At 47.0% G+C, this 26,709-nt stretch overlaps 1 protein-coding gene across 2 annotated transcripts in view; it reads right to left on the bottom strand.

Moving 5' to 3' along the window:
- Nucleotides 1-5,948: 5,948 nt before the first annotated feature.
- The window catches only part of EPG5 (ectopic P-granules 5 autophagy tethering factor), a 167,160-nt gene continuing 146,399 nt past the window's right edge, over nucleotides 5,949-26,709 (bottom strand). The window contains exons 40-45 of one of the 2 annotated variants that reach the window (XM_056543389.1): nucleotides 18,229-18,471; nucleotides 18,108-18,134; nucleotides 17,348-17,567; nucleotides 16,097-16,312; nucleotides 15,192-15,306; nucleotides 5,949-7,545 (exon numbers count right to left, since the gene is read on the bottom strand). In XM_056543389.1, coding sequence (XP_056399364.1) covers nucleotides 7,363-7,545; nucleotides 15,192-15,306; nucleotides 16,097-16,312; nucleotides 17,348-17,567; nucleotides 18,108-18,134; nucleotides 18,229-18,471 — 1,004 coding nt within the window. In that variant the 3' untranslated portion in view covers nucleotides 5,949-7,362. The remainder of the gene's footprint in view (nucleotides 7,546-15,191; nucleotides 15,307-16,096; nucleotides 16,313-17,347; nucleotides 17,568-18,107; nucleotides 18,135-18,228; nucleotides 18,472-26,709) is intronic. The other variant, XM_056543398.1, reaches the window with a different exon arrangement.

Here is a 26,709-nt window from a genome sequence, read left to right as displayed (position 1 = left end):
TAGGGGGGATTAAACTGGCAGAGTCACTGGTAGAGAAGGATCTGGGTGTACTTGTAGATCACAGACTACAGAATAGCATGCAATGTCAGGCTGCTGCTTCCAAAGCCGGCAGGATATTGTCATGTATCAAAAGAGGCATGGACTCAAGGGACAGGGACATAATACTCCCCCTTTATAAATCATTGGTACGGCCTTACCTGGAATATGCTGTTCAGTTTTGGGCACCTGTCCATAAAAGGGACACTGCGGAGTTGGAAAGGGTGCAGAGACGCGCGACTAAACTAATATGGGGCATGGAACATCTTAGCTATGAGGAGCGATTAAAGGAGTTACAATTGTTTAGTCTTGAGAAGAGACGTTTAAGGGGGGATATGATAAACGTATATAAGTATATTAATGGCCCATACAAAAAATATGGAGAAAAACTGTTCCAGGTTAAACCCCCCCAAAGGACGAGGGGGCACTCCCTCCGTCTGGAGAAGAAAAAGTTTAGTCTCAAGGGGCGACACGCCTTCTTTACCGTGAGGACTGTGAATTTATGGAACGGTCTACCTCAGGAACTGGTCACAGCAGGAACAATTAACAGCTTTAAAACAGGATTAGATACATTCCTGGAACAAAATAAGATTAATGCTTATGAAGAAATATAAAATCTCATCCCTTCCCCAATATCGCGCCACACCCCTACCCCTTAATTCCCTGGTTGAACTTGATGGACATATGTCTTTTTTCGACCGTACTAACTATGTAACTATGTAACTATGATGAGGGATGGCAGAAGGAGACACAAAAGCGGGGTACAAATAGAAAAAGGGGAGATTTAAGATCTTCTCCCACCCTGGTTGAGGTGCCAAAGGAAGGCAAAACTAACACCCCTCTGATTGGCCTTTCCAATCGATTCTGACCCCTCAAGGACATCTCTTCCTCTTCTTCGGAAGAAGAGACGGAGGTACTGAAGGTGACTGTGGAGCTTCCAGGGGGCGCAGAGTCTTCTCCTGGGGAGGTTATGTCCTCGGGGGAAAGGACTAACCTAGAGTCCGGAGACGAGGAAAGTAAAAATGTGTTTGGTGTGATGGATACTTCAGTATCTCTTAAGAGGGTGAAGAGTTCTTCTGATGTGGAGGGTGAGAAGGGAAGAAGAAAAAAGAAAGCTGTTTAACTTTATCACCCTCGATGGCGGCACCCTCTCCATTGATGCTGGCGTCCATTAATGTCGCCAGCGTTAAGTCAGATATAGCTCGATTTGCGGCCTTTGTTTTTTTTTTTTTTAGCTGTATGAATGCCGACAATTTATTTTTGCAGGTGACCAGGTTAACAGATATGTCATCTATATTTCAAGCCTGAAGGGAGTGGAGGCATGGGCCCTCCTACAGATCTCTTGCGGCAGAGCCATATAGCGGAGTGGCGGTCCTTTTTACTGCAACAGTAGAATGCCGACGGGTTATCGAGATAGAAATGGGGAGGTGTCTGATTTTAGATGTCTTCATGAAGGGACAAGAACTTCGCCTTATTAACATCTACAGCCCACAGTCAAAGTAGGACCGGAAGTGTCTCTTTATGCGCAGGGGACTTTGCGGGGACTTTAATGATGTCATGAGGCCCCAAAACAGTGGAGGTACCAGAGACAAGCTGACTTATGATAGCGTTGCCCTTAATAAGCGTAGCGAGTGAGGCTTGCCTGGTGGATGTCCACATCCGGCACACCCCAGGCCAAGCAGGATTCACCTATCATAGCGGTAGTTGTAGATCCAGAATAGACAGGTTTTATTTAAAGGAGGAACCCGTCTCTTCAGCAGTGTCTGTTGTTGAGGTGGAGTTCTCCGACCACTGTTTAATTTTGTTTTTTCTGAATGGGCAGAGGCTATTGGAAGCTCAATTCGTCTCTCTTGGAAGAAGTGGAGATAAGACTGTCTTTTGAGGATTTTCTTCAGAGCCAGGTACCATTGCTGGGCCTTTGTAGCAGTAAGTCAGAGTGGTGGGAGATCTTCAAAAAAAAGGGTTGCAAGATTCTTCCGCCAGCTCTCTGGCCACAAAAGCCTAAACAGGTACCGCTTGTACCAGGGCCTGAGGAAGAAACTTGAACACCTTGTCTCGACTGGAGGTAGCCAAGAGGATATCTCCAGAGTGAAGTCCTTGCTGATGAAGTGCCAGTACAACAGACACCCATCTTTGGTTTTTGAGAGGGATTACAGGAAGTACCGCTCGCCCGACACTTACAGAAACTGCAAAATGTCAGTGAATATTAAAGTAGTCTCAGGACTGATAGATAGTACAGGATCCTTGAAAAGGTCCAGATCAGGGATCCTGAAGGTCGTCAGATCCTTTTACTCGCACCTCTTGGGAAGGAAGGATGTAGATGAAGCCATCCCTGAACCAGGAGTAGATCCCTCTCTAGATGTTTTGAGTGCTGTGCTCAGTGTCCGAGAGGCTATGGGCCAGGGTAGGGCTGACCACTGGAAGGGGTACTTGCTGTCCTTGGATCAGGCAAAAGCATTTGATCTGTTCTTCTGAGATATGGCCTACCAAGAGTGGCTTAACACCTTGTATGCAGGGGCAGAGAGTTTCCCACTTGTGAATGGTTGGATTGGCCACTCTTGAGGTTGTGTCTGGTGTCCGTCAGGGTTGTCCTTTGAGCCCGTTGCTGTACGTGTTTGCAATTGATCCTTTCCTTAGGAGGTTTGATTGTGGACCATTGGCGGGGGTGAGAATGGACCTGGCGGTGCCAAATTCAGCTCTGAGGGTGGTAGCGTATGCTGATGATGTCACCGTGTTTGTCTTCTCACAAGAGGAGGGCCGATGGGTGATGTCAGAGGTGGATCGCTACTCAGAGGCATCCGGGTCCAAGATCAACCGGGATAAGTGTGAGAGTCTCTGGTTGGGAGGGATAAATCCTGGTATTGATCTCCTTGACGCCCTTCCAGAGCTCCAGGAATCTGCAAAAGTCCTCTGCATCAAATTTGCCTGCTGTCCCAAACAAAACTGGGACAGCAGGCTTAAGATCGCCGCTCAGAAGGTGGATCAGTGGAAGGGTTGGTCTTTGACCCTCAGGGACAGGCTTAGCCTGATCAAAACATTCCTGCACCCTTTGCTGATATATCTGGGCAGTGTATGCATGTTGTCAGAGCCTCTCTGGACCCGGGTCTACAGTGTGTTCATCCAAATATTATGGGGGAATAGACTGAACCTAGTGAAGAGGGAGGTTACTTACCCTATGAGGAGACTAGGGGGGTTGTGTACGGTCAAACCCCTAGTATTCTTAGTGAATACCTTTCTTAAGACCAATATTGCAAACCTCCGGAAAAAGAGGGCTCCTCTGTGGATATCCTCCTGTAGGGGATGGATTTGGCCTTTCTACCAGGAATGGGAGACAGGAGGGCAAGTGAAGGATCTTCGCACACCACATGGGCATCTCCCGGCTTATGCTACCCTGGATCTGAAGGTTATTCATCAGTGGGGTATGGGGATGTGGGAGATTAGGACTGTCGAGGAAATTCCTTGACAAGAGGGTCCTGTCTTCTCATTTCCAGAGGCCATTGGCGCTCAAGGATTGCCCAAGTCGGAATCTGGAGGTCGGTTTAGGGCTTTTGAATTCTATCAGGATCCCCTTGAAGTTTTGGGACTTGACTTGGCGCTGCTTCCATGGGAAACTGTGTGTGAGGGACAATCTGAAGTGCAGGAGCTCTGAGGACCGGGAATGTCCCTGTGAAGAGTGTGGAGGCATGCTGGAAAGCATGGAGCGTTTTCTGCTTCATTGTCCCTTTAACACAGAGGTGTTAAAGGGTGGGCGCTTCCATTGGTCGGCCTAGGCTGGCCAGTCTTAACTATGCGGAAAGGGCCTATGGGGCATTCAGAAACCTTGGAGGCTGGGACCGATGCACTTTATTCCTAGTTAGCTCAGTGGTCAGGTACTACACATGGAACGCACGGTGTTTAGTGTGGACACAGCGTAAAATCCTCCCTGTGGGTGAGGTGGTTAGGAACATACTGGGTGACCTGGTGAAGGTGCATTCTCTGGAGTACGAGAGGCTGGGTGCTGGCAGGGCTTCCCGTCTGTGGAGGGGCTCTGCCTTTAAAGTGCCTTAGCCTGTTGTCTCCTTCCCTGGTGGTGGGCTGATGCTGAAACATTAGTCTTTTTGTTTTGTGCGGTAGGTATTTGGTAATATAGGGCTTGCAGGCGCTGAACTTGGGCTTTGTGTGTCTGGAAGGCCTCATCGTTGTTTGGTTTGTATAGTTTGTACTATTTTTGTTTGTGTATATATATATGAATGTTTATATATTAATGTTTGTTTATATTAACATATCATTTTTTTTTCTAGGGATTGGTTTATCACATTGTGTTGGGGTTTAGTTTAGGTTGGGTGGTGGGAAAAAGGGGAGAGGGGAGTTTCTATGGGACCCTATATATACAAAAAATCCTGGACTGGTTCATGGACATCTGTTATCATGTACTGGGGCATGGGATGCGGGACCAGCTAAGGGCCAAAAAATTAAATTAATAAATAAATTGTATTTTCCGTTTGTGTTGTTTGTGACAAATTAATTATTTAAATGCAACCAGGCCAGGGGTTTTTAGTTTAATTATTAGTATTAAGGATATAATTATTATTTATTATTATTATTATTAGGTAGTGTTTAGTAGTTAACATTTGTGGGGTTGTTTTCATAGTGGTGTGTTTGGTGAGAATGTGGCTGGACCAGGAAATACTTTGATGGACATTTAAGGACTTATATGGACTCATTACTCGTATATATTGTATGTATTATTGTTATGATATCGTTTATAATTATTGTAATGTTTTATATTTTTTTAATTAAATATCTACAGGATATAACTCAAGATCAGTACAGGATAAGTAGTATAATGTATGTACACAGTGACTCCACCAGCAGAATAGTGAGTACAGCTCTGGAGTATAATACAGGATATAACTCAAGATCAGTACAGGATAAGTAATGTAATGTATGTACAGTGACCCCACCAGCAGAATAGTGAGTGCAGCACTGAAGTACAATAATAAATATTATCTATATAAAAAGTGAATTAACTTTTTTTTATATAGATTTAAGTTTAAGTATGCTTTAAGTATACATATACATATTTCCCATATATTTTGTACAGAACATATTGTGTGTGTGTCAATTGGTCCCCAACAAATGGCAGCCGAGAGGAGAGTTAGGTAATCACAAAAGCCCTTTTATAAATAAATCACATGTACATCAGGAGACACGTCACTTCCACTAGTAGCTACAGACACATAATACACATATACATTTCTGGTTTTGGCAATTTACCCTGATCCAAGGCCCTTAGTTCACGTTCCAAACTATGCAATAAAGATTACTATGTACATTGACAAACATAAACATTACAAGACAAAATAAAGGAACCTCTTCCCTGTGAGATTTTATTATATATATATATACACACATTTATATATGTATAAATAGTAATATGTGTATATATATACATATATATATGTATATATATAAATAAATATAAGTGTATATATATATATATATGTGTATGTATATAAATACATATATATACACACACACGTACATACACACATATTATATGTGTGTATATATATATATATATATATATATATATAATGCAGATTCTTGCATCTCATCTATGTCCTTCAGGCACAGTGGATCATTGCGGATTTTCTTTTGGCACTGTCATCCCATATTCAGGGGATTGTAAAAATTGCCATTAAAGGGTACCTCTCATCAAATAAACTTTTGATATATTTAAGATTAATGAATGTTGAATAACTTTCCAATAGCATGTTAATGAAAAATATGCTTCTTTCTATTGTATTTTTCCCAATCAGTCCTGTCAGCAAGCATTTCTGACTCATGCTGGAGTCCTAAACACTCAGAGCTGCCAGCCTGCTTTGTTCACAGCCAAACAGGCTGTGAACAAAGCAGGCTGGCAGCTCTGAGTGTTCTCCTTTGTGAACAAAGCAGACTGGCAGCTCGTAGTGTTTAGGACTCCAGCATGAGTCTGAAATGCTTGCTGCCAGGACTGGTAGGGAGACCCCTAGTGGTCATTTCTTCAAAGTGGAAAATTAAATAGAAAGAAGCATATTTTTTAATAACATGCAATTGTAAAGTTATTCTGCACACATTAATCTATAATATATCAAAAGTTTTTTTGATGAGAGGTACCCTTTAATAATAAAGAACTATATACGCACATATAAAGGGCAACTCTGATATTTACATCAGTGGTGCGGTAAATTCTCCTTAAATTAAGAGGAAATAAATATTTTTGTTCTACATATACTTTTATATTTTCTATGTGCCTTCCATCATGCCTCAGGATGGAGCACTGATTAAGTGTTCTCCTGTGCTCATTGTTGCCCCCTAGGGACAAATGCTGCCAAGAGAAGTAAAGGAAAGGAAGTGACAACTGCCCCAAGCAGGTTGTCACTTTTCCACTAAGGTGAGTATCTTTCTTGCAGCACCACTACTTACTGTAATACTTCCCCCCGCAAGCGCATGTATATAAATACTATAATACTGCCCCCCTGTGGTCAAAAGTAAAATGTCAATATAGATTTTCCCATTCCTTATGGACAAGTATATAATGACTTTAATACTGAACCTAATGGTTCTAAATGGGGAGACGGATTTGTACATTAATCCACGTTTTTCTCCCTCTCCCCTTTATATCAGTTAAAATCTCCTTAATAAGGCAAAAAGTGATAGAAAAGAGCCTGGAATGAGACAGACTGCATATAAAGCATCATGATTGTTAGGGCACTGAATCCCTAGGCCACTGTTTCTTAACCAGCGTGCCTCCAGCTGTTGCAAAACTTCAATCTCTAGCATGCCCGGACAACCGAAGGCTATACGGGCATGCTGGGAGTTGTAGTTTTGCAAGAGCTGGAGGCACAATGGTTGGGAAACACTGCCTTAGCCATGGGACTTTCAGACATAACATAGTTGTCATACTAAAAGAAGGAAAAAAGTGGCCTGGCAGCAGTCATACCTTGTCATTACAATCTCATCCTGCATTATTAATCAGATTTTTCTAACCTGCATTATTAATCAGATTTTTCTAAAAAATAAATTTGGGTGGAGAGACCCTAAGGCAGTGCATGCTAGAACATTCTTCATAATTTTCTATCATAACCATGACAGAACCCTTTCTACTCATCTCACGATCTCCTTGCTGCTTCCACAGACTCAACACCTGGATTATCTTTGCTGCCGCCTTGCACACATATAAACATTAATACATAACTTTTGTTCTAAAAACATGAAATACGAGGGGAGTGTCACTAAAACGAGGAATGGGGGGAAAAGCATTAAGAAAAAAAGAGAGTGTCCCAGATACGGGCTCTTCCCAGGTTATCGGATAATATTCAGATAATGCACTTCTGGGTATAGTGAGTTGATGAGGAGGGCTAGCAGCGTGTTCCCGTCCTGAAGACAGTGGCCTGGGTACCGGATGAACTGAACAGCCTGCGAGATCTGCTCCTGGAAATCCACATACTGTTTACTTGAGGTTAAGGACTCCACGGCACTTAATGCCTGTAAGATAGAAATACATAATACATGCTAGTTACTAACTGGCTGTGTATAATATTAACAAAGTGTGAAATTTAATTGATCTGGCATTAAGTGGAATTTAAAATTCTAAAGCTGCATTTACAATGTTGCTGGTCGGTATTGGAAACAGTCAGGAAGCTTGTTGTCAGACATGCTCCTTAAAGGGGTATTCCAGGAATTATTTTTATTTGACTATGCTACAGGGGCTGTAAAGTTAGTGGAGTTCATAATATAGTGTCTGTACCAGTGTGTGACGGGTTTCTCACAATTCTTATGTGATTTGCACCCCAATATTTATTTTTAACAGCACACAAAATGACTGTTGTCTCAGATTTTTCCCAGGTTGCAATGCGGCAGAGACCTGACTCACTAGTCAGCTGATGACAGGGAGCATGTCTGCTTCCATGGGTGGAGGGATCGCTTGGTGGGAGAGAGATCCATCTGCAACTAATGCAACAGCTGTAGGCACCCTGATTGAAAACCACAGGTCTTTTGAATGGATGCAGCTCATTTATGTTTCAATAGGTGGGGTGGCTGATGTGTGGGAGATAGGAAAAAGGAGATTTTTTATGCTTACCGTAAAATCTCTTTCTCGGAGGATCCATTGGGGGACACAGACCATGGGTATATGCTGCTGTCACTAGACGGCTTGACACTATGGTAACAAAAAAGTGGGCCCCTCCCAGCAGGGTATACCCGCCTACAGGCACCTTAGCTAATCCGTTTTAGTCCAAGAGCAGTAGGAGAGGACCGACAGGTCAGAAAAAAAAGGTGTGCAAAGACGACCATGTGGCCGCTTTACAAACTTGCGAAGCCGAAGCCTTGTTGCGGAGAGCCCAGGATGCCCCGACAGAATGAGTGGAATGAACAGAAACCCTGAAGGATGGAGTCTTCCTATTGCAGCGGTAAGCTTCCGAAATAGTAGATCGGATCCACCGAGAAATGGTGTCCTTTGAAGCAGGTTGTCCTTTACGGCGACATTCCGTAAGAACAAAAAAGGAGTCACGCTGTCGAAAAGAAGAAGTGACTGAGAGGTAGGTCCGAACAGCCCTCACCACATCCAGTTTGTGGAGCAAACGTTCTGTGGGATGAGATGGAGCCGGACAAAAGGACGGGAGGACGATGACCTCATTGAGATTAAAACCAGAAACAACCTTAGGGAAAAAGGATGGAACCGGACGAAAAACTACTTTTTCCTTGTGGCTGCAAGCTCTGAAACTCTCCTGATAGAGGTAATTGCAATAAGGAATGCCACCTTCCAGGAAAGGAGATGAAGAGAAACCTCCCCGAGAGGTTTGAAGGGAGCACCCTGCAGGGCACCAAGAACTAAGTTCAAGTCCCAAGGGGGTGTAGGGGATCTGTAAGGAGGGGCCGCGTGGGCCACTTCCTGAAGGAAGGTCTGGATATGGGGATCGTTGAAAGAGAATGGAAAGGGGCGAGAGCTGACCCTTAAGGGAGCTGAGAGCTAATTGTTGTTCTAGCCCCGACTGCAAAAAGGATAGAAGTCAAGGGAGAGAGAAAGTAACTGGAGAAAACGAGTGAGATTCACACCAATGAAAATAAGACCGCCAAGGACAATGGTAAATCTTCGCAGAAGAGGGCTTGCGCGCCCTGATCATAGTGCAAGTCACTTGGGAAGAGAAACCTCGAGCCCTCAGAACCCTCTCAACCGCCACGCCGTCAAATTGGGGTGCAAAGGGGATGTTGAGAGAGAAGGTATGGACGAAGAGGGAGGCGCAGTGGTACGTCGTTCAGTAGACTGACCACGTTGGCGTACCACGCCTTCCTGGGCCAGTCCGGAGCCACGAGACCGGCGGGAACACCCTCTGCTTTGAGCTTCCTCAGTATACTGGGAAGGAGAGGAAGGAAAAGATAGGGTAGGGCAAAATCAGACCAAGGGATCACCAGGGCATCCATGTCCAGAGCCAAGGGATCCTGGGACTTCGCCACATAGTGAGGAACCTTCTGGTTGTGGCGGGACGCGAATAAGTCCACATCCGGAGTGCCCCAGAGGTTGCAGATCTCTGCAAACACCTCCGGATGAAGAGACCACTCGCCGGGGTCGGCTGAGGATCGACTGAGAAAGTCAGCTTTCCAGTTGTTCACTCCCGGAATGTGAATTGCTGAGATGGCCAGAACTCTGACCTCCGCCCAGAGAAGAATCTTGGACACCTCGGCCATCGCCGCCGAGCTGCGACTGCCGCCCTGGCGATTGATATACACCACAGCAGTGGAGTTGTCGGACTGGACACGAACAGGATGGTCCCGAAGAAGGATCTCCCAATGGCACAGGCAAAGATAGATTGCCCTCAGTTCCAATATGTTGATGGGGAGAAGGGCTTCTCGGAGGGACCAAAGGCCCTGGATTGTCCGGTCCCTGAAAACACCTCCCCTGCCCAAAAGACTGGCATCAGTCATGATGACTTGCCAATGGAGGGGCAGAAAGGAAATCCCCTGTAAAAGCAGGGGGGAACAAAGCCACCACAGAACGGACTGGCGAGACCTCTGAGGAAGAATGATCCTGCGATCGAGAGATAACGGAGATCTGTCCCACCAGGATAGAAGCGCAAGTTGAAGAGGACGGTAATGAAACTGGGCAAATGGAACGGCCTCCATGGCCACCACCTACCGACCCAGGACCTCCATGCAAAAGCGAATGGAAACTGGAACAGGGTTCTGGAGCATCCGAACTCCTGACAAAAGAGTCAGCCGCTTGTCTGGCGGAAGCCGAATCTGGGCGGACGCCGTGTCGAACTGGAGTCCCAGTAAAATTAGAGACTGGGTGGGAGAGAGGTTGGACTTGTCCTGATTGACCCTCCAGCCGAAATGAGACAAGGCCTGAATGGCGAGACGGAGACTCTCCAGATTCTGGGTCCAGATTGGAGCCTTGATCAGGAGTACATCCAGGTATGGAATCACCGACACACCCCTCGACCGTAAGAGGACGATCACAGGTGATAGGACCTTGGTGAAGACCCTCGGAGCAGTGGCCAGACCGAAGGGAAGGGCCACAAACTGAAAATGGCCTTCTGGAACTGCAAAGTGGAGATACCGCTGATGTCCTGGAAAAATTGGAATGTGGAGGTAGGCATCCCGGATGTCCACTGAGGAAAGAAACTCTCCTTGATCCATGGATGCCACAACCGAACGGAGAGACTCCATGCAGAAATGGCGGAGGAGAAGATGTTGGTTGAGGCACTTCAGATCCAGGATCGGGCGAATGGAACCCCCTTTCTTGGGGACCACGAAGAGGTTGGAATAAAAACCCAGAAAACGCTCCTTGGGAGGAACAGGGACAATTACTCCCTAAATGAGAAGGGACCGGAGCGCGCCCCGAAAGGCCCTTGCCAGAGAGGGGGACCCGGGAACAAAAAAAGCGATCCCTTGGAAGAGAGGCAAACTCGATCCGGTATCCGTTGGATATAACATCCCTGCACGTGTGCAGACCAAACGTCCCGGAAGAGTAACAGACGACTTCCCACCCGAGAAAAATCAGCGGGTGGGGGCGTCACTTCAGGCAGAGGTAGGCTTGCGGGTTCCCGCTTTGGCCGCACAATCCGATTTCCAGGAGGGATGGATCTGGAAGGAGGGAGCCTTCTTGTCCCGCAAGGGCGCCTGTCTGGACCCCCTATTGGAACCAAATGCCTGAAAGGACCGAAAGGCAGTCAACTTTCGACGGGAAGTAGTACTGCGAGCCTTATTTTGAGGTAACAAGGAGATAAATTAATCTAGGAGCTTACCAAACAGTCGAGAACCGGTAAAAGGAAGCTCCGTCAGAGATTTCTTAGAAGCGGCTTCCGCATCCCAGGCCTTTAGCCACATGGATCGATGAAGAGCCACCAACCTGGTGGCTCTTCGTCGATCCATGTGGCTCGAGGCCTGGGCAAAGGCCGCACAATGTGCCGACTACATGGAAGCAGAACACAGAGTCTCCAGCCCTAGAGAGACACCCAGGCAGAAGCAAACACAGGAAGAAACGAAGAGCCTGCTGCTTCAAAGGCAAATTTTGCCAGAGTCTCTACCCTCTTGTCCGCCAGATCTTTGAAGGAAGCTGCATCTGTCAATGGCAGGGTAGTGCTTTTGGAGGAGAGGGCCACCTAGCAATAAGGTCCTTGGCGAAGGGAAATTGCGCTTGAACCTTCTTCTTGAAACCGCTTGTCAGGATGCTTCCAGGCAGACCCCAGCAAGGCTTCAAATTCAGCATGAGAGCTGAAAACTTTGGGTGCAGGTCGGGAATGGTGAAAGGAAACTTCTGGAGCTACGTCCAAAGTTCCTGGGTCATCTAGGTGAAAGGTGTTCCCTTATGGCCGAGATCAAGGTGTCCACCATGTCGGCCAAATCTGTTCGGTCCTCTGAGTCAGAACCAGAAGCCTCATCCTCCAGTTCTCCAGACAGCTGAGCTTGTACACGGGTCTGGAGAGCCAGAGCGGCAACCAGAAGAGCGTCCCTTAGAAGAGGGGAAGCTGGAGCAGAGGGGCGATACCTATGAGGTGAGCGGCTATGTCTGCTAGCAGACTCCGGAGATGAGTCAGAGGTAAACGCTGATTGGCAGAGAAGCGGGGCTAATTCGCGGGCCTGCACCTCATAGGATAAGATCCCCGCCGGCCGAAAGTGGGCGGAGCTAAGGCCGAGATGAAGCCTGCGGCCATTATGAATTATAGAGAACGGAAAAACGCCGCTGGCAGCGCGTGTACAAAGCATAAATGCAACCGAAGCGAGGAGCTAGCGCCAGCCCGCACTATGAGGGGAGAAGCTGTCGGCGGTGCGTAGCCACTGAAGATTTAATGAAGCTCCGTGCTCCCGTTGTAGAAGTTAGGTACCGGCGCCTGCATACAGGCAGCGCCGATAAGTAACTTCTACAACGGGTCCAGATATATAGGGCAGGGGTTCCCTCAGCAAAAATAAAGAGGAGTGGGCTCCAGAAAGGGGGTCTCCAGCAGTTGAAAATCCATGGAACCTGTAAAAAAGGGGGAGAAATTCTCACCTTAGTCTCAAGAACTTAACTAATGAAGTCTACAGTCAGCTTTAGTCACCTGCACCATGCCGGGCTGTAACAGCGAGACAAGCAGGGGTGGAGGGGACCCGGACCCATGAGGTACAACCCCAGGCGCTGACCGTTGGCAAGAAGGGGTTGACAGATGTCTGTGCCCCTTCTTCGCAAATGGGGAAACAGTGAACGCTATGTTCCTGAGTCCCCACCTGAAAACAAGGGAGAGAAAAATCTAACCATATGTCCCTATCTTAAAAAAATTAAAAAGAATTGACCGGGTCTGGAGAATACCAGACCAGCATATGCCTCCTATAGATACTAAGCTAAGCTGATTAGCTCAGGTGCCTGTAGGCGGGTATACCCTGCTGGGAGGGGCCGACTTTTTTGTTACCATAGTGTCAAGCCTCCTAGTGACAGCAGCATATACCCATGGTCTGTGTCCCCCAATGGAGCTGATAGAGAAATGGAATTATGGGATTTGTAAGCAAAAAAGAAAACTCAAACAGGAAATACCAGTTCACAAAAAGATAGCCACAGTATTATGGTAATCTCACAACATAGCCATTTAGCCCCAAGACAAGCACAGATCCTTCCTAAGCATGTCCATCACTGTCTGCCAGGTACATACTAAAATCCCCTTATGGTGTATAACCCCTTTAACTTACATAGAAACATAGAATGTCGGCAGATCAGAACCATTTGACCCATCTAGTCTGCCCAATATTATATGAAGGATAGCCTTATGCCTATCTATATCTTATATGAAGGATAGCCTTATGCCTATCCCTATCTTATATGATGAATAGCATTATACCTATCCAGTATCTTACATGAAGAATAGCATTATACCCATCTCTATCTTATACGAAGGATAGCCTTATACCTATCCCATATCTTATGTGAAGAATAGCATTATACCTATCTCTATCTTATATGAAGGATAGCCTTATGCCTATCTATATCTTATATGAAGGATAGCCTTATGCCTATCCCTATCTTATTTGAAGAATAGCCTTATACCTAACCCCTATCTTATATGAAGAATAGCATTATACCTATCTCTATCTTATATGAAGGATAGCCTTTTACCTATCCCTATCTTATATGAAGGATAGCCTTATGCCTATCCCTATCTTATATGAAGGATAGCCTTATGCCTATCCCTATCTTATATAAAGGATAGCCTTATACCTATCTTTATCTTATATGAAGGATAACCTTATCCCTATCCCTATCTTATATGAAGGATAGCATTATGCCTATCCCTATCTTATATGAAGGATAGCCTTATGCCTATCCCATGCATGCTTAAACTCCTTCACTGTATTTGTAGCTACCACTTCTGCAGGAAGGCTATTCTATGCATCCACTACTCTCTCAGTAAAGTAATACCTCCTGATATTACTGCAGGAACCTTTCCCCACTAATATAAAACTATGTTATCTTGTGGTAGGTTTTCTTCTTATAAATCTCCTCTCCTCCTTTAGGGTATGTTCACACTACGGAGTGTGAACGGAATCTCCGCTCACTGAATTCAGCGAACGGAGATTCAGACTGGCAGCTGGCGGCAGGACTTCCGCGCAAAGAATTAACATGTTCTTTCTTTGCGCGGAACAATTTCAGCGGCGGAATTGTCTGCCTCTGAAATTCCGCAGTGTGAACGGGTCTTGCAGAGACCCATTCACACGAATGTTAAGTTCACACCGCGGAATTCCACTTGCGGAATTCTGTAGTGTGAACATACCCTTACCGTGTTGATTCCCTTTATGTATATAAACGTTTCTTTCATATCCCCTCTGTCTCTTCTTTCTTCTATACATGTTAAGGTCCTTTAACTTTTCCTAGGTAAGTTTTATTCTGCAGTTCATGTAATAGTTTAGTATCTTCTCTGAACTCTTTCTAATGTATCTATATCCTTCTAGAGATACGGTCTCTAGTACTGTGCACAATACTCCAAGTGAGGTCTCACCAGTGTTCTGTACAACTGCATGAGCCATTCCCTCTCTACAGCTAATATCTCTCCTTATACATTCATGGGCACTTTCCTCTCTACTGCTAATACATCTCCCTATACACCCAAGGGCAATTCGCTCTCTACTGCTAATACATCTTTCTATACAACCCATGAGCGCTTCCCTCTACTGTTAATACCTCTCCCTAAACACCCATGAGCACTTCCCTCTACTGCTAATACCTCTCCCTATACACCCATTAGCACTTTCCTCTTTCTACTGCTAATACCTCTCACTATACACCCAAGAATTGTGCTAGGATTTCCTGCTGCTCTATCACATTGTCTGCCTACCTTTAAGTCTCGTGAAATAATGACCCCTAAATCCCTTTCCTCAAATACTGAGGTTAGGACTGTGTCACATTTTCTATATTCCGCCTGAGGGTTATTTACGCCCAAGGTGCACTATTTTGCACTTATCCACAGCAACTTAAATGCAGGAAAGAGGGACATGAAATTATTGGATAGTCCTTGGTGTGAAAAGGACTCTTACTAGAATTGAAATCTGTTAGAGCACATAATAGTGGGACACTTCAGGTCTAAAGTCTTCAGAATTATAAATGCAACCATAATGTATAATAAAGTCTGTATATGTCTGAGGTATATAACTTTATTTCATTAAGTTACCTGTTGAGCTTTTTGTGACAGATGAAGGCCAGACCCTGCCTTAAGGCGCACTTGATTTTCAGCAGGAATCTGGGCTAAAATAAAGGCTGCTAGACTGCGAGAGATAATCCGAAATCTAAAATAAACATAAAACATGATAATATGCATCAAACTACAGACCAACGCTACAAAACTACGGAGACCCAGAGAAGCTCATGATCTACCCTCCCATGATCTACTATCTCACATAATGGGATCACTTTTAAAAGGAAGTCATTCACTTTGTAGAAGAAAACCCACATTGTAGAAGTTTTCACGTAATGGGAAGGCAGCTGTTGATGTATATTCTCTGTAATACAATGGATTGTGTTTTGAGGAATATTTTCATCCCTCTGCTTTTCCACAGGTTGCAAAATGAGTTGTTTATTTGTTGTGTGAAGCAAGTGGTGGTCTTAGTGTTCTCTGTTAATCAGATGCATTTCGTCTTCTGCTTTAGCTCCCCTCTCACAGCACAGCATGCAATTTCACAAAAGAGAATAAGCTGCAGCTGCCTCCCCCTCCTCCCTCCCTTCTATGTACTGGATTTCTCTAGGTGGGACTAAGGTGGTTTCTTAACATTTACAGATATCTGGGGAGTTTCATCAAAACCTGTGCAGAGGAGAAGATGACTAGTGGCAATCACATCGCTTATTTTTCAGAGGCCATTTTGGCCTTTTAAAAATTAAAGAAGCAATCTCTTTGGTTGCTATGGGAAACTTCTCCTTTGCACAGTTTTTGATAAATCTCCCCCATCATCACTTTATCAAATAATATATAAAGTCCTCTTATAGAAGACCACTCTCTTATCAAGACCAGATTTCCTGTGACATATTTCCAATTTCATTATGCATACTGGCCATCGTCTAGCTTAAAACACGGAGCCTTACCTGGCTGAGAACGGAGACTTTCTTCCAAGGCCAATAGCCCCCAGGATCCCGGTCGACATTCTTTCCTCACTCAGAAGGCTTAGTCGAGTCTGGACTGAGAGCAGGATCCGCAGAACGTTCTCGGTTACTTCGGTGTCATTCTGTTCTACCTGAATCAGGGACAACTGCAGAGCTTTATGGAACCACAGGAAGAGTTTGGGTTCCTCATTCACAGAGCTAAAAACAAAATGAATAAAAAGAAAAAAATTATGTAGAATATAGGCTGGTAGGAGAAGCTAACCCATAAACACAGTACAGTGATCCCTCAACTTACAATGGCCTCAACATACAATAGTTTCAACATACAATGGTCTTTTCTGGACCATCGTAAGTTGAAACCAGACTCAACATACAATGCTATGGACAGTCCAGATCTGTGAAACGTGTCAATGGCTGGAAGATCTGACCAATCAGAATGGGCATTCACTGGTAAAACCCCTGTATTACTGAAGCTTATGCACTGACTGGTGTCTGGTAGCGCCCCCTACAGTACAGGAAGGTATTACATGTTCTGTACACTTTACCTGTACCAGGGTTATCTGCTCCTTTGGACACCAGGTAAAGGCGGCTCCATGTTACTTTACTCCATGTTACCGTACTGCGTGTACTGTACAGGACTCCGAAGAAGCTCCTGCCCTCTACATAGACCAGTGTTTCCCAAGCAGGGTGCCCCCAGATGTTGCAAAACTACAACTCCCAGCATGCCCGGACAGCCTTTGGTTCATGAAACTGTTACTTATACTTGCAGTGTGATCCGTCCATTTTATCATTGTCTAAGAGCTCATTCACATCACGATTTGGTAATACGGCACCCATTCATTTGAATGAGGAGGACGGAGTCAACTAGTGACCCTGGTCTGCTAATTTTTGGACCATATCCGGTTTTGTTGCTGGACTGATAAGCGTGGTCTGTGATCCGCAGTCTGTTGAATATCTAACAGCTATCTGTATGTTCGGCTTGATAGAGCATGTATATGTTACGAATGGGAGGATGGCCGGGCAGTTGATGTCCAATCCTTCTCTCCCCTAACCTCATCTGTTATTGACAGCAGTTGGACAGGTGTGATGTTTTGGGGATGGGGACTGCACAACTTTGGATCCCTTCTGCTTTAATCATCAAACAAAGAGAAAGCAAGAAAGAAGGTCCAATCCCCCCTACAGTTCATCCACAGACTGCCGCAGAACGCTGGTTATATTGTTTGAGGATATTACCTTGGCTGCACCTGCTCAATCCACTTGGAGATTTTGACCAGCATCCGCAGCTCATTGGCGAGGGTCTGTTCTCGGTTCAGACATTGCAGCACATACACGTGAAGCGTCAGGTAACTGCCAAGGGTAAGGCATTCCTGGAGAAACTCCTCAGTAGTAAGTTCTGGCACCTGCAAGGATGCCAGGATAGGTCCCCAGCCTGGGTTCTGAGTGTGCAAAGACTCTGGACAGAATAAGAAAAGAGATAGAATTATATGCACCAACTGCATGCATTCAGTGTGTGAAGATCAGGAGATTCAGAAGGGCTGACCTATTGTGTATCTACATCTTATATACAGATACACTTGACATAAAATATGTAAAAAAAAAAAGCCTGTCACAGTGCACTGTGTATAGATGACAGATTGTGAACAAGTAGCTAGATTCCAGCTCTGAAATCTGCAGAACTGTAAATGCAGCCATTACAAGAATATATATTGCAATGCTAACAGACATATGTGGTAGCCCACATCCTATAGAGTAGAGAATCTCACATAGTAAGCTTTCTCATAACCAACACAGTTCCTGAAAGAGAAGTTGGTGGAGTATTAAAAGAGCACAATGGGGTGCAAGTAAGAGCAGCAGTAATACAGTATCTACGAGAGGGGCCGTATCTAATGACAGACTCATTTTTAGACAGTCACCGCCACAATGGGTTGCATGCATACAAGATCAGGCTTTATGCAATGACCTAGACAGATGTAAGCCAAGTGTCATATATCACCTCTTGACAGTGGACAGTTCACAGCAGCTACAAGTCATGCCCAAAAAGAAAAGAGAACAATGTGACTGCATGAACAAATAATGCTATAGAGGTATTGTATGGCAGGACTGGAGGAGCTTACCATCCTTGAAGTATGTCAGTATACAAGCTTCAGTCGTCTCTGCCATATGCTTTATAGATGCCAAGCTCTGACAGGCTGCTGTTAGGAGGGGCATGACTAACATGCCTTGCACTTTGCTATCAATCCACTTCAGCAGGGCCCCGCGCAGGGACTCAGCGGTGGTCACACTCGCGTTGTTCATGACCATTAAAAGCTCCATGAACAAACTGCTCAAAGCCATGTGACGCTTCTGGACCTCCAGATCTGGAAAACAGCAAGGCAAGAAGTGATAACATATTTTAGTAGAAGTAAGGTACTCCACTAGCAGAATAGTGAGTGCAGCTCTGGAGTATAATATAGGATATAACTCAGGATCAGTACAGGATAAGTAATGTAATGTATGTACACAGTGACCCCACCAGCAGAATATTGAGTGCAGCTCTTGAGTATAATACAGGATATAACTCAGGATCAGTACAGGATAAGTAATATAATGTTTGTACACAGTGACTCCACCAGCAGAATAGTGAGTACAGATCTGGAGTATAATACAGGATATAACTCAGGATCAGTACAGGATAAGTAATGTAATGTATATACACAGTGACCCCACCAGCAGAATAGTGAGTACAGCTCTGGAGTATAATACAGGATATAACTCAGGATCAGTACAGGATAAGTAATGTAATGTACACAGTGACCTCACCAGCAGAATAGTGAGTACAGCTCTGGAGTATAATACAGGATATAACTCAGGATCAGTTCAGGATAAGTAATGTAATGTCTGTACACAGTGACCTCACCAGCAGAATAGTGAGCACAGCTCTGGAGTATAATACAGGATATAACTCAGGGTCAGTACAGGATAAGTAATGTAATGTATAGACACGTGACCCCACCAGCAGAATAGTGAGTACAGCTCTGGAGTATAATACAGGATATAACTCAGGGTCAGTACAGGATAAGTAATGTAATGTATGTACACAGTGATCTCACCAGCAGAATAGTGAGTACAGCTCTGGAGTGCTGACCAATTAGTTGCGGGTGTGGTCGTGCTTCAGCTGTGCTGTGTGTCTGCTGTGTCTCCTGAGCTCCAGGGATTTCCACCTGTTCCACCTGGGGCCTGCTTCCTCCTCCCCAGGGAGGGAGTGGGTTTCCAGGCATGAGTGAGGGAGGCGAGGCCCAGGCTTCTGCTCCTCGGAATAGGCCGCAGGGGAGCAGTAGAAGCCAGCAAGCGGCCGGAACATCGGAGGATTTGGGGGTGAGGCGTTCCACCAGGAGTCGCAGCAATGCTGCTCCAACTCCCCCCACAGAGGTGAGGAGCTCCAAGGCTGGATCCACCTCGGGAAAGCTGGGTGTTTCCAGCAGAAAGCTGGGTTCATCAGGAAGGAGGCAGAGTACTCACGGAGGTGAAGCCGACCTCAGTGAGGAAGGCTGGGGAGTGCTGAGGACCCGGGAGTCTATTTCCACCTATATGTCCCGGGTAAAAAGTCACCTCCGTGAGTATGAAGACGCCTGTAAGGCCATCAGGAGGCTCGGAGAGGGACTTCGCTGTGCCCGTGCCAGAGCCAAGGTATCTCCTAAGAGGAAAAAGGCAGAGATCCAGGCAGAGATAAAAAGACTTATGGCTGAAATACAAGCTTTGGAGGAGAGGAGAGCAGAATTACTGGCGAAGAGTGGTCCATTTAAAGAAAAATTGGAAAATGGAGAAAGATTCAAGGTAATGGAGGAAAAGGAAAATAAAAGGTTGATGGGGCTGCAACCTGAGAGCCAGGTGGATGATGCGGAGGAGATGGAGGAAGAACAACAGCCAGATCCACCTGGTGGCCTGCGGCAACAGCAGCAGGCCCCGTACAGTGGGCCCCCTGCACAGCAGCCAGCAGTATCACCTGCCGACTCAGGGGAGGACAGTGACAGCAGCTACCAGGGAGGGGCGCTAATGGCCCAGATACGTATGCTGGAATCCCCAGTGTGTCCTCAGAACCTGGTGTTTGGAGATGAGCTCCCAAATGAGGCACCTGGAGGTAAGAAGAAAAAGAAGACCAAGCCAAAGCAGCAAGAAGTGGTGAGTTACATCTACACCCCCCTCCCTGTAAACCCTGAGTCGGCCGCAGGGTCAGCTCATTGTGCAAGCCCCGTTACCCAGCCCAGCCCGTGTTCTGTGGTGGACTCGGTGCAAAGGTGCGGGGAGAGTACAGATACTAAAAGGGCGCAGAGCTCCATGCCTGTTTGCAGTAGCAGGGATGGAGCAGAGAAGGCATCGGCCGCAAGGCCGTACAGTGAGGGCGGCCCAGCGGTGGGCATAGAGGCAGACTCCGGTGCTGTAGTTCGCTCCCCTGTGGGAGAGGGGGGTGACTCAGTGCCGGAGGTAGTCGTGGTGGCTAAGGGAAAAATAGATTCTCCCAAAAGGAGAAAAAAACTTTTGTTTTGCATTGGCGCCGCTGATCCAGATCAGCGGCGCCCAGGAGCTGGACATTCTAGTACGGATGAGGCGGAGGGTACCGGTAAAAACAGGGCTGGGGCCGCTAATAAACAGGCTAGGCAGGCTTCCCGGTCCTTGTATAAGGGACCGGTGACCTGTCCTGTGGTGATGGCTCCAGCCCTGGTACCCAGTGATGCTGACAGTACAAAATCTGCACCAGAACGCACCGGTCCAGCCAGTATGAATGTGGAGGTTAATGTTGGAGTGACTGAGGGTGTGAAAGAGGGGAATAATTCATCTGTTACTAAAAATCTGTCTGGGGCTTTGAATAGTGGTTTGGGCTGTAGCACGGGTGGAGGTATGGGGGGCACATCAGCTAAAATAGGGGTCAATGGTTTGGGTATGGATTATGTGGAGGAGGGTGGTGAAGGGGCACAGATTAGTGGTGGGAATGTAGGGCCTGGTCCAGTTGCACCCCCAGCGGTGGCAGCACCCATCCGCAGCTACGCGAATGTCACCGCTGGGTTAAGGGGGGCAGCTTCCTCGTCCTCTGGCTCTGGGGAGAACAGTTTGCAGCAGCGTCTCCTGGGGGCCTTAAGGAGAGGGGAGAGATCGATCAATGTAGAGGGTAGGGAGGTTGATCTATCCTTCTGGATAGAGAGACATGGTCTTTCAGCCTTCCGAGAGGAAAGAGGGGGGGATAATGTGTGGTCCCTCCCTACAGCCGGGCCAGGTGGTCTCCGTAGGAATGTGGTCCGGCTGAGGTGGAGAGGCAGTGATACATGTCCTCCAAGATCTAAAGTTGTTGAGCTTCTGCTGAAGTTGGGCTTTAAGGCAGCTGACATCTATGCCTTGATACATCCTTATGGTACCCCTGAGTTCGATATCAGCTTTGTTCGGCCGGAGGGGCTTGAGCTCTTCTGGTCGAATTATGAGTTGGTAAAGAATGAGCCCGGCTGGCGAGACTTTGCCATTCAGGCAGTGTCTCGCCAAAATAATGTCAAGAAGGTGACCGTTTTAACCCGTAATGAATCGCTTTCTTGTATTGACATCATGACGTGGCTAGGTCGGTATGGTGAGGTGGTGGAGGTCCCAAAAAAGAACAGGGATGAATATGGCATCTGGTCAGGGGCCTGGACGTTTATGGTCAAGCTTAGGCGTTCAGGAAACACCGTTACCCATATACCATCTGCGACCTTCCTCGGAAGGGATCGTATCCAGATCTTCTACCAGGGTCAGCCGAAGCTCTGTCACAGATGTGGTGACCCCACACATTTTAGTGCCAATTGCACTGTGCAGAAGTGCACTCTGTGTGGGGAAATAGGCCATCTCGCTACATCTTGTGCAGAGATTAGGTGTCACCTGTGTGGTGACTTAGGTCACCCATTCAGTCGCTGCCCTCGTTCCTTTGTCAACGCGGTTGTTGCCCCGGTGGGAGTAAGCCGTGAGGTGGATTCTGCTGGGGGGATGGCTGTCGGGGATGAAGGGGTGCAGGGGCCAGGGAAGAAAAGTAAGCAGAAGACGCCTGCCCAACTGAGGCGTCTCGAGAAGCGTCAAAGGGACAGGGAGATTCAGGACTCACAGGAGCATCAACCAACTGGGGTGACTCCTGATCCTGTCCCTGCGGCCAGTCTTACTGCTGAGGCCCTGGGGGATAGTGAACTGGATGAGGAGACTGGAAGGATCCACAAAGAGGGGGATGCCGTCTCCTCACTGTCCTCCCATGGTGGGAGCGCGGATGAGGACAGTGGGGGATGGGCAGAAACAAAGCGGGGTACTCGGAAGAATAAGAAAAGGAGAGATGTAAGATCTTCTCCCACCTGCCAGATGCCAAAGGAAGGTACAACTGATCTCCCTCTGATTGGTCTCTCCAACCGGTTCCGAGCCCTCCGCGACATTTCCTTTTCGGAGGAGGGGGTGGCTGGGGGTGAGGTTCCGGATGTTGCGGTGGGGCTCACAGGAGATGCTGAGTCCTCTCTCCCTGGGGAATCTATGTCTTCAGGGGGGGAGACAGGCCCAGAGTCAGGGGACGAGGAAAATGTATATAAAGGGAATATGGACACATCTATTTCACTTAAAAGGGGTAAACCATCATCTGATGAGGAGGGTGGTGGGGTGGATGGGAAGGATGGTGGGAAAAAGAAAGCTGTCTAACTCAATCACCCTTGATGGCGGCACCCTCTCCGTTGACCCTGGCATCCATTAATGTTGCCAGCATAAAGTCAGATACGGCTCGATTTGCGGCCTATGATTTTTTTGCCCATATTAATGCTGATATTTTATTTTTGCAGGAGACCAGGCTAACAGATATGTCATCTATCTACAAGGCTAAAAGAGAGTGGAGGAATGGGCCCTCCTACTGGTCTCTTGGGGCCGAGCCGTATAGCGGAGTGGCGGTCCTTTTTACCGCAGCGGTAGAATGCCGACGGGTTATCGAGTTAGAAATGGGGAGGTGCCTGATCTTAGATGTCCTCATGAAGGGACAAGAACTTCGCCTTATTAACATCTACGGCCCACAGTCTAAGTGGGACCGGAAGTGTCTCTTTATGAGGATCAAGCCCTATCTTTTTACAAGTCGGCAGGTGGTCTTTGGAGGGGACTTTAATGCTGTCACGAGGCCCCAAGACAGGGGAGGTGCCAGAGACAAGCTGACTTATGATAGCGCCGCCCTTAATAGCATAGCAAGTGAGGCTCGCCTGGTGGATGTCCACATCCGGTACACCCCAGGCCACGCGGGATTCACCTATCATAGGGGTAGTTGTAGGTCTAGGATAGACAGGTTTTATTTAAAGGAGGAGGCCGTCTCTTCAGCAGTATCTGTTGTTGAGGTGGAGTTCTCCGATCACTGTTTAATTTTGTTTTCTCTGAATGTCGCAGAGACCCCCCGGATGGGCAGAGGCTATTGGAAGCTGAATTCGTCTCTCTTGGAAGAAGCGGAGATAAGACAGTCCTTTGAGGATTTTCTTCAGAGCCAGGTACCATTGCTGGGCCTTTGTAGCAGTAAGTCAGAGTGGTGGGAGATCTTCAAGGAAAGGGTTGCGAGATTCTTCCGCCAGCTCTCGGGCCTCAGAAGCCTAAACAGGTACCGTTTGTACCAGGGCCTGAGGAAGAAACTTGAGAACCTTGTCTCGACTGGAGGTAGCCGAGAGGATATCTCCAGAGTGAAATCCTTGCTGATGAGGTGTCAGTACGATAGGCACGCATCTTTGGTTTTTGAGAGGGATTACGGGAAGTACCGCTCGCCTGACCCTTACAGAAACTGCAAGATGTCAGTGAATAGTAAAATAGTCTCAGGACTGATTGATAGTACGGGATCCTTGAAAAGGTCCAGATCAGGGATCTTGGAGGTCGTCAGATCCTTCTACTCGCACCTCTTGGGAAGGAAGGACCTAGATCGAGATAAGGTATCAGCTTTCTTGGCTGAAACCGTCCCTGAACCAGGAGTAGACCCCTCTCTTGACGTTTTGACAGAGATGTTCCGGGAAGAGGAAGTCAGGATGGCTATTGATGGGCTTGCCCTCAAGAAGTCACCCGGTCCGGATGGCTTAACATCTGAGTTCTATAAGACCTTTAAGGACACTTTGGTTCCCCTCTTGACTGCGGTTTTTAATGAGTGTCTATCCTCGGGCACTCTGCCAAAGTCAATGAGGAGGTCAGCGCTGATCATCCTGTCAAAGGGTAAAGACCCGTTCCACATTGAGAATTGGCGTCCCATAGCGCTTCTCAATGTGGACCGAAAGATTCTGGCAAAAGTGCTGTTTAACCGGCTGGTGGAGTTTGCACCCCGGCTCCTTTCGGGGGCTCAGAATTGCTCTGTTCCGGGCCGCAGTACATTTAGTGCTGTGCTCAGTGTCCGAGAGGCTGTGGAGCAGGGTAGGGCTGGCCACTGGAAGGGGTACTTGCTGTCCTTGGATCAGGCAAAAGCGTTTGATCGGGTTAACCATGAGTACCTCTGGTCTGTTCTTCTGAGATATGGCCTGCCGGGGGGGTTTGTGGAATGGCTTAAGATCTTGTACGCAGGGGCAGAGAGTTTCCCGCTTGTGAATGGTTGGATTGGCCGCTCTTTTGAGGTTGGGTCTGGCGTCCGTCAGGGTTGTCCTTTGAGCCCGTTGCTGTACGTGTTTGCAATTGATCCTTTCCTTAGGAGGATTGATTGTGGACCGTTGGCGGGGGTGAGAATGGACCTGGCGGTGCCGGATTTGGCTCTGAGGGCGGTAGCGTATGCTGATGATGTCACCGTGTTTGTCTCCTCACAAGAGGAAGGCCAATGGGTGATGTCAGAGGTGGACCGCTACTCGGAGGCATCCGGGTCCAAGATCAACCGGGATAAGTGCGAGAGTCTCTGGCTGGGAGGGGGAGATCCTAGTTTTGATCTCCCGGACGCCCTTCCAGGGCCCCAGGAATCTGCAAAAGTTCTCGGCATCGAATTTGGCCAAGGGGATTACCCCAAACAAAACTGGGACAGCAGGCTTAAGATCGCCGCTCAGAAGGTGGATCAGTGGAAGGGTTGGTCTTTGACCCTCCGGGAAAGGGTTAACCTGATCAAAACATTCCTGCTCCCTTTACTGATATACCTGGGCAGTGTATGCATGTTGCCAGAACCTCTTTGGACCCGGGTCTACAGTGTGTTCTTCCAGATGTTATGGGGGAACAGACTGAACCTAGTGAAGAGGGAGGTTACTTACCGTACGAGGAGACTAGGGGGGTTGTGTATGGTCAACCCTGTGGTGTTCCTAGTGAATACCTTTCTTAAGACCAATATAGCAAACCTCTGGTCAGAGAGGGCTCCTCCGTGGGTATCCTCCTGTAGGGGATGGTTTCAGCCTTTCTTCCAGGAATGGGAGACAGGAGGGCAAGTGAAGGATCTTCGCACACCACACGGGCATCTCCCGGCTTATGCTACCCCGGTTCTGAAGGTTATTCGTCGGTGGGGTCTGGGGATGTGGGAGATTAGGACTCTGTCGAGGAAATTTCTTGACAAGAGGGTCCTGTCTTCTCATTTCCAGAGGCCATTGGCGCTCAAGGACTGCCCAAGTCGGGATCTGGAGGTGGGTTTAGAGCTTTTGAATTCTATCAGGATCCCCTTGAAGTTTTGGGACTTGACTTGGCGCTGCTTCCATGGGAAACTGTGTGTGAGGGACAATCTGAAGTGCAGGAGCTCTGATGACCGGGGATGTCCCCGCGAAGAGTGTGGAGGCATGCTGGAAAGCATGGAGCATTTTCTGCTTCATTGTCCCTTTAACACAGAGGTTTACACCAGGGTGGGCGCTTCCATTGGTTGGCCTCGGCTGGCCAGTCTATCCTATGCGGAATGGGCCTATGGGGCATTCAGAAACCTTGGAGGCTGGGACCGGTGCACTTTATTCCTAGTCAGCTCAGTGGTTAGGTACTACACGTGGAACGCACGGTGTTTAGTGTCGACGCAGCGTAAAATCCTCCCTGTGGATGTGGTGGTTAGGAACATTCTCGGTGACCTGGTGAAGGTGCGTTCTCTGGAGTACGAGAGGCTGGGTGCTGGCAGGGCCTCTCGTCTATGGAGGGGCTCTGCCTTTAAAGTGCCTTAGCCTGTTGTCCCCCCCTGGTGGTGGGCTGATGCTGGCACATTAGTCTTTTTGTTTTGAGCAGTTGGTTTATGGTAATATAGGGCTTGCAGGCACTGAACTTGAGCTTTAGGGGTTTGTTGTTTGGCTTATAGTGTTATATGTATTTGTTATTGTATTTATTGTTGTAGTCTATTTGTATACTTATGTATTGTATATATTGTTAGTCTGTGTATATTTTATGTAATGTATATATTGTATATATTGTGTGATGCCACCTGGGGTTTGGGTTTAGTTTAGGTTGGGTGGTGGGTTAAAAAGGGTGGAGGGGGTTTGTATGGGACTTTTATATATACAGAAAATCCTGGACTGGTTCATGGACGTCTGGTAACATGTACTGGGGGCATGGGATGCGGGACCAGCTCAGGGCCAAAAAAAAAAAAAAAAAGTGGTGTTATTTTGTTTGTGTTGGGTTTTATTATTTTGTATATATTATTATTATTGTTGTTGTTGTTATTCTTTTTGGTATATTACTGGTAT

The sequence above is a fragment of the Hyla sarda genome, chromosome 1, assembly GCF_029499605.1.
Source record: "Hyla sarda isolate aHylSar1 chromosome 1, aHylSar1.hap1, whole genome shotgun sequence".
NCBI classification, from domain to species: domain Eukaryota; kingdom Metazoa; phylum Chordata; class Amphibia; order Anura; family Hylidae; genus Hyla; species Hyla sarda.
The sequence above is the reverse complement of the archived record's forward strand: the minus strand, read 5'-3'. Positions and strand labels throughout refer to the sequence as shown.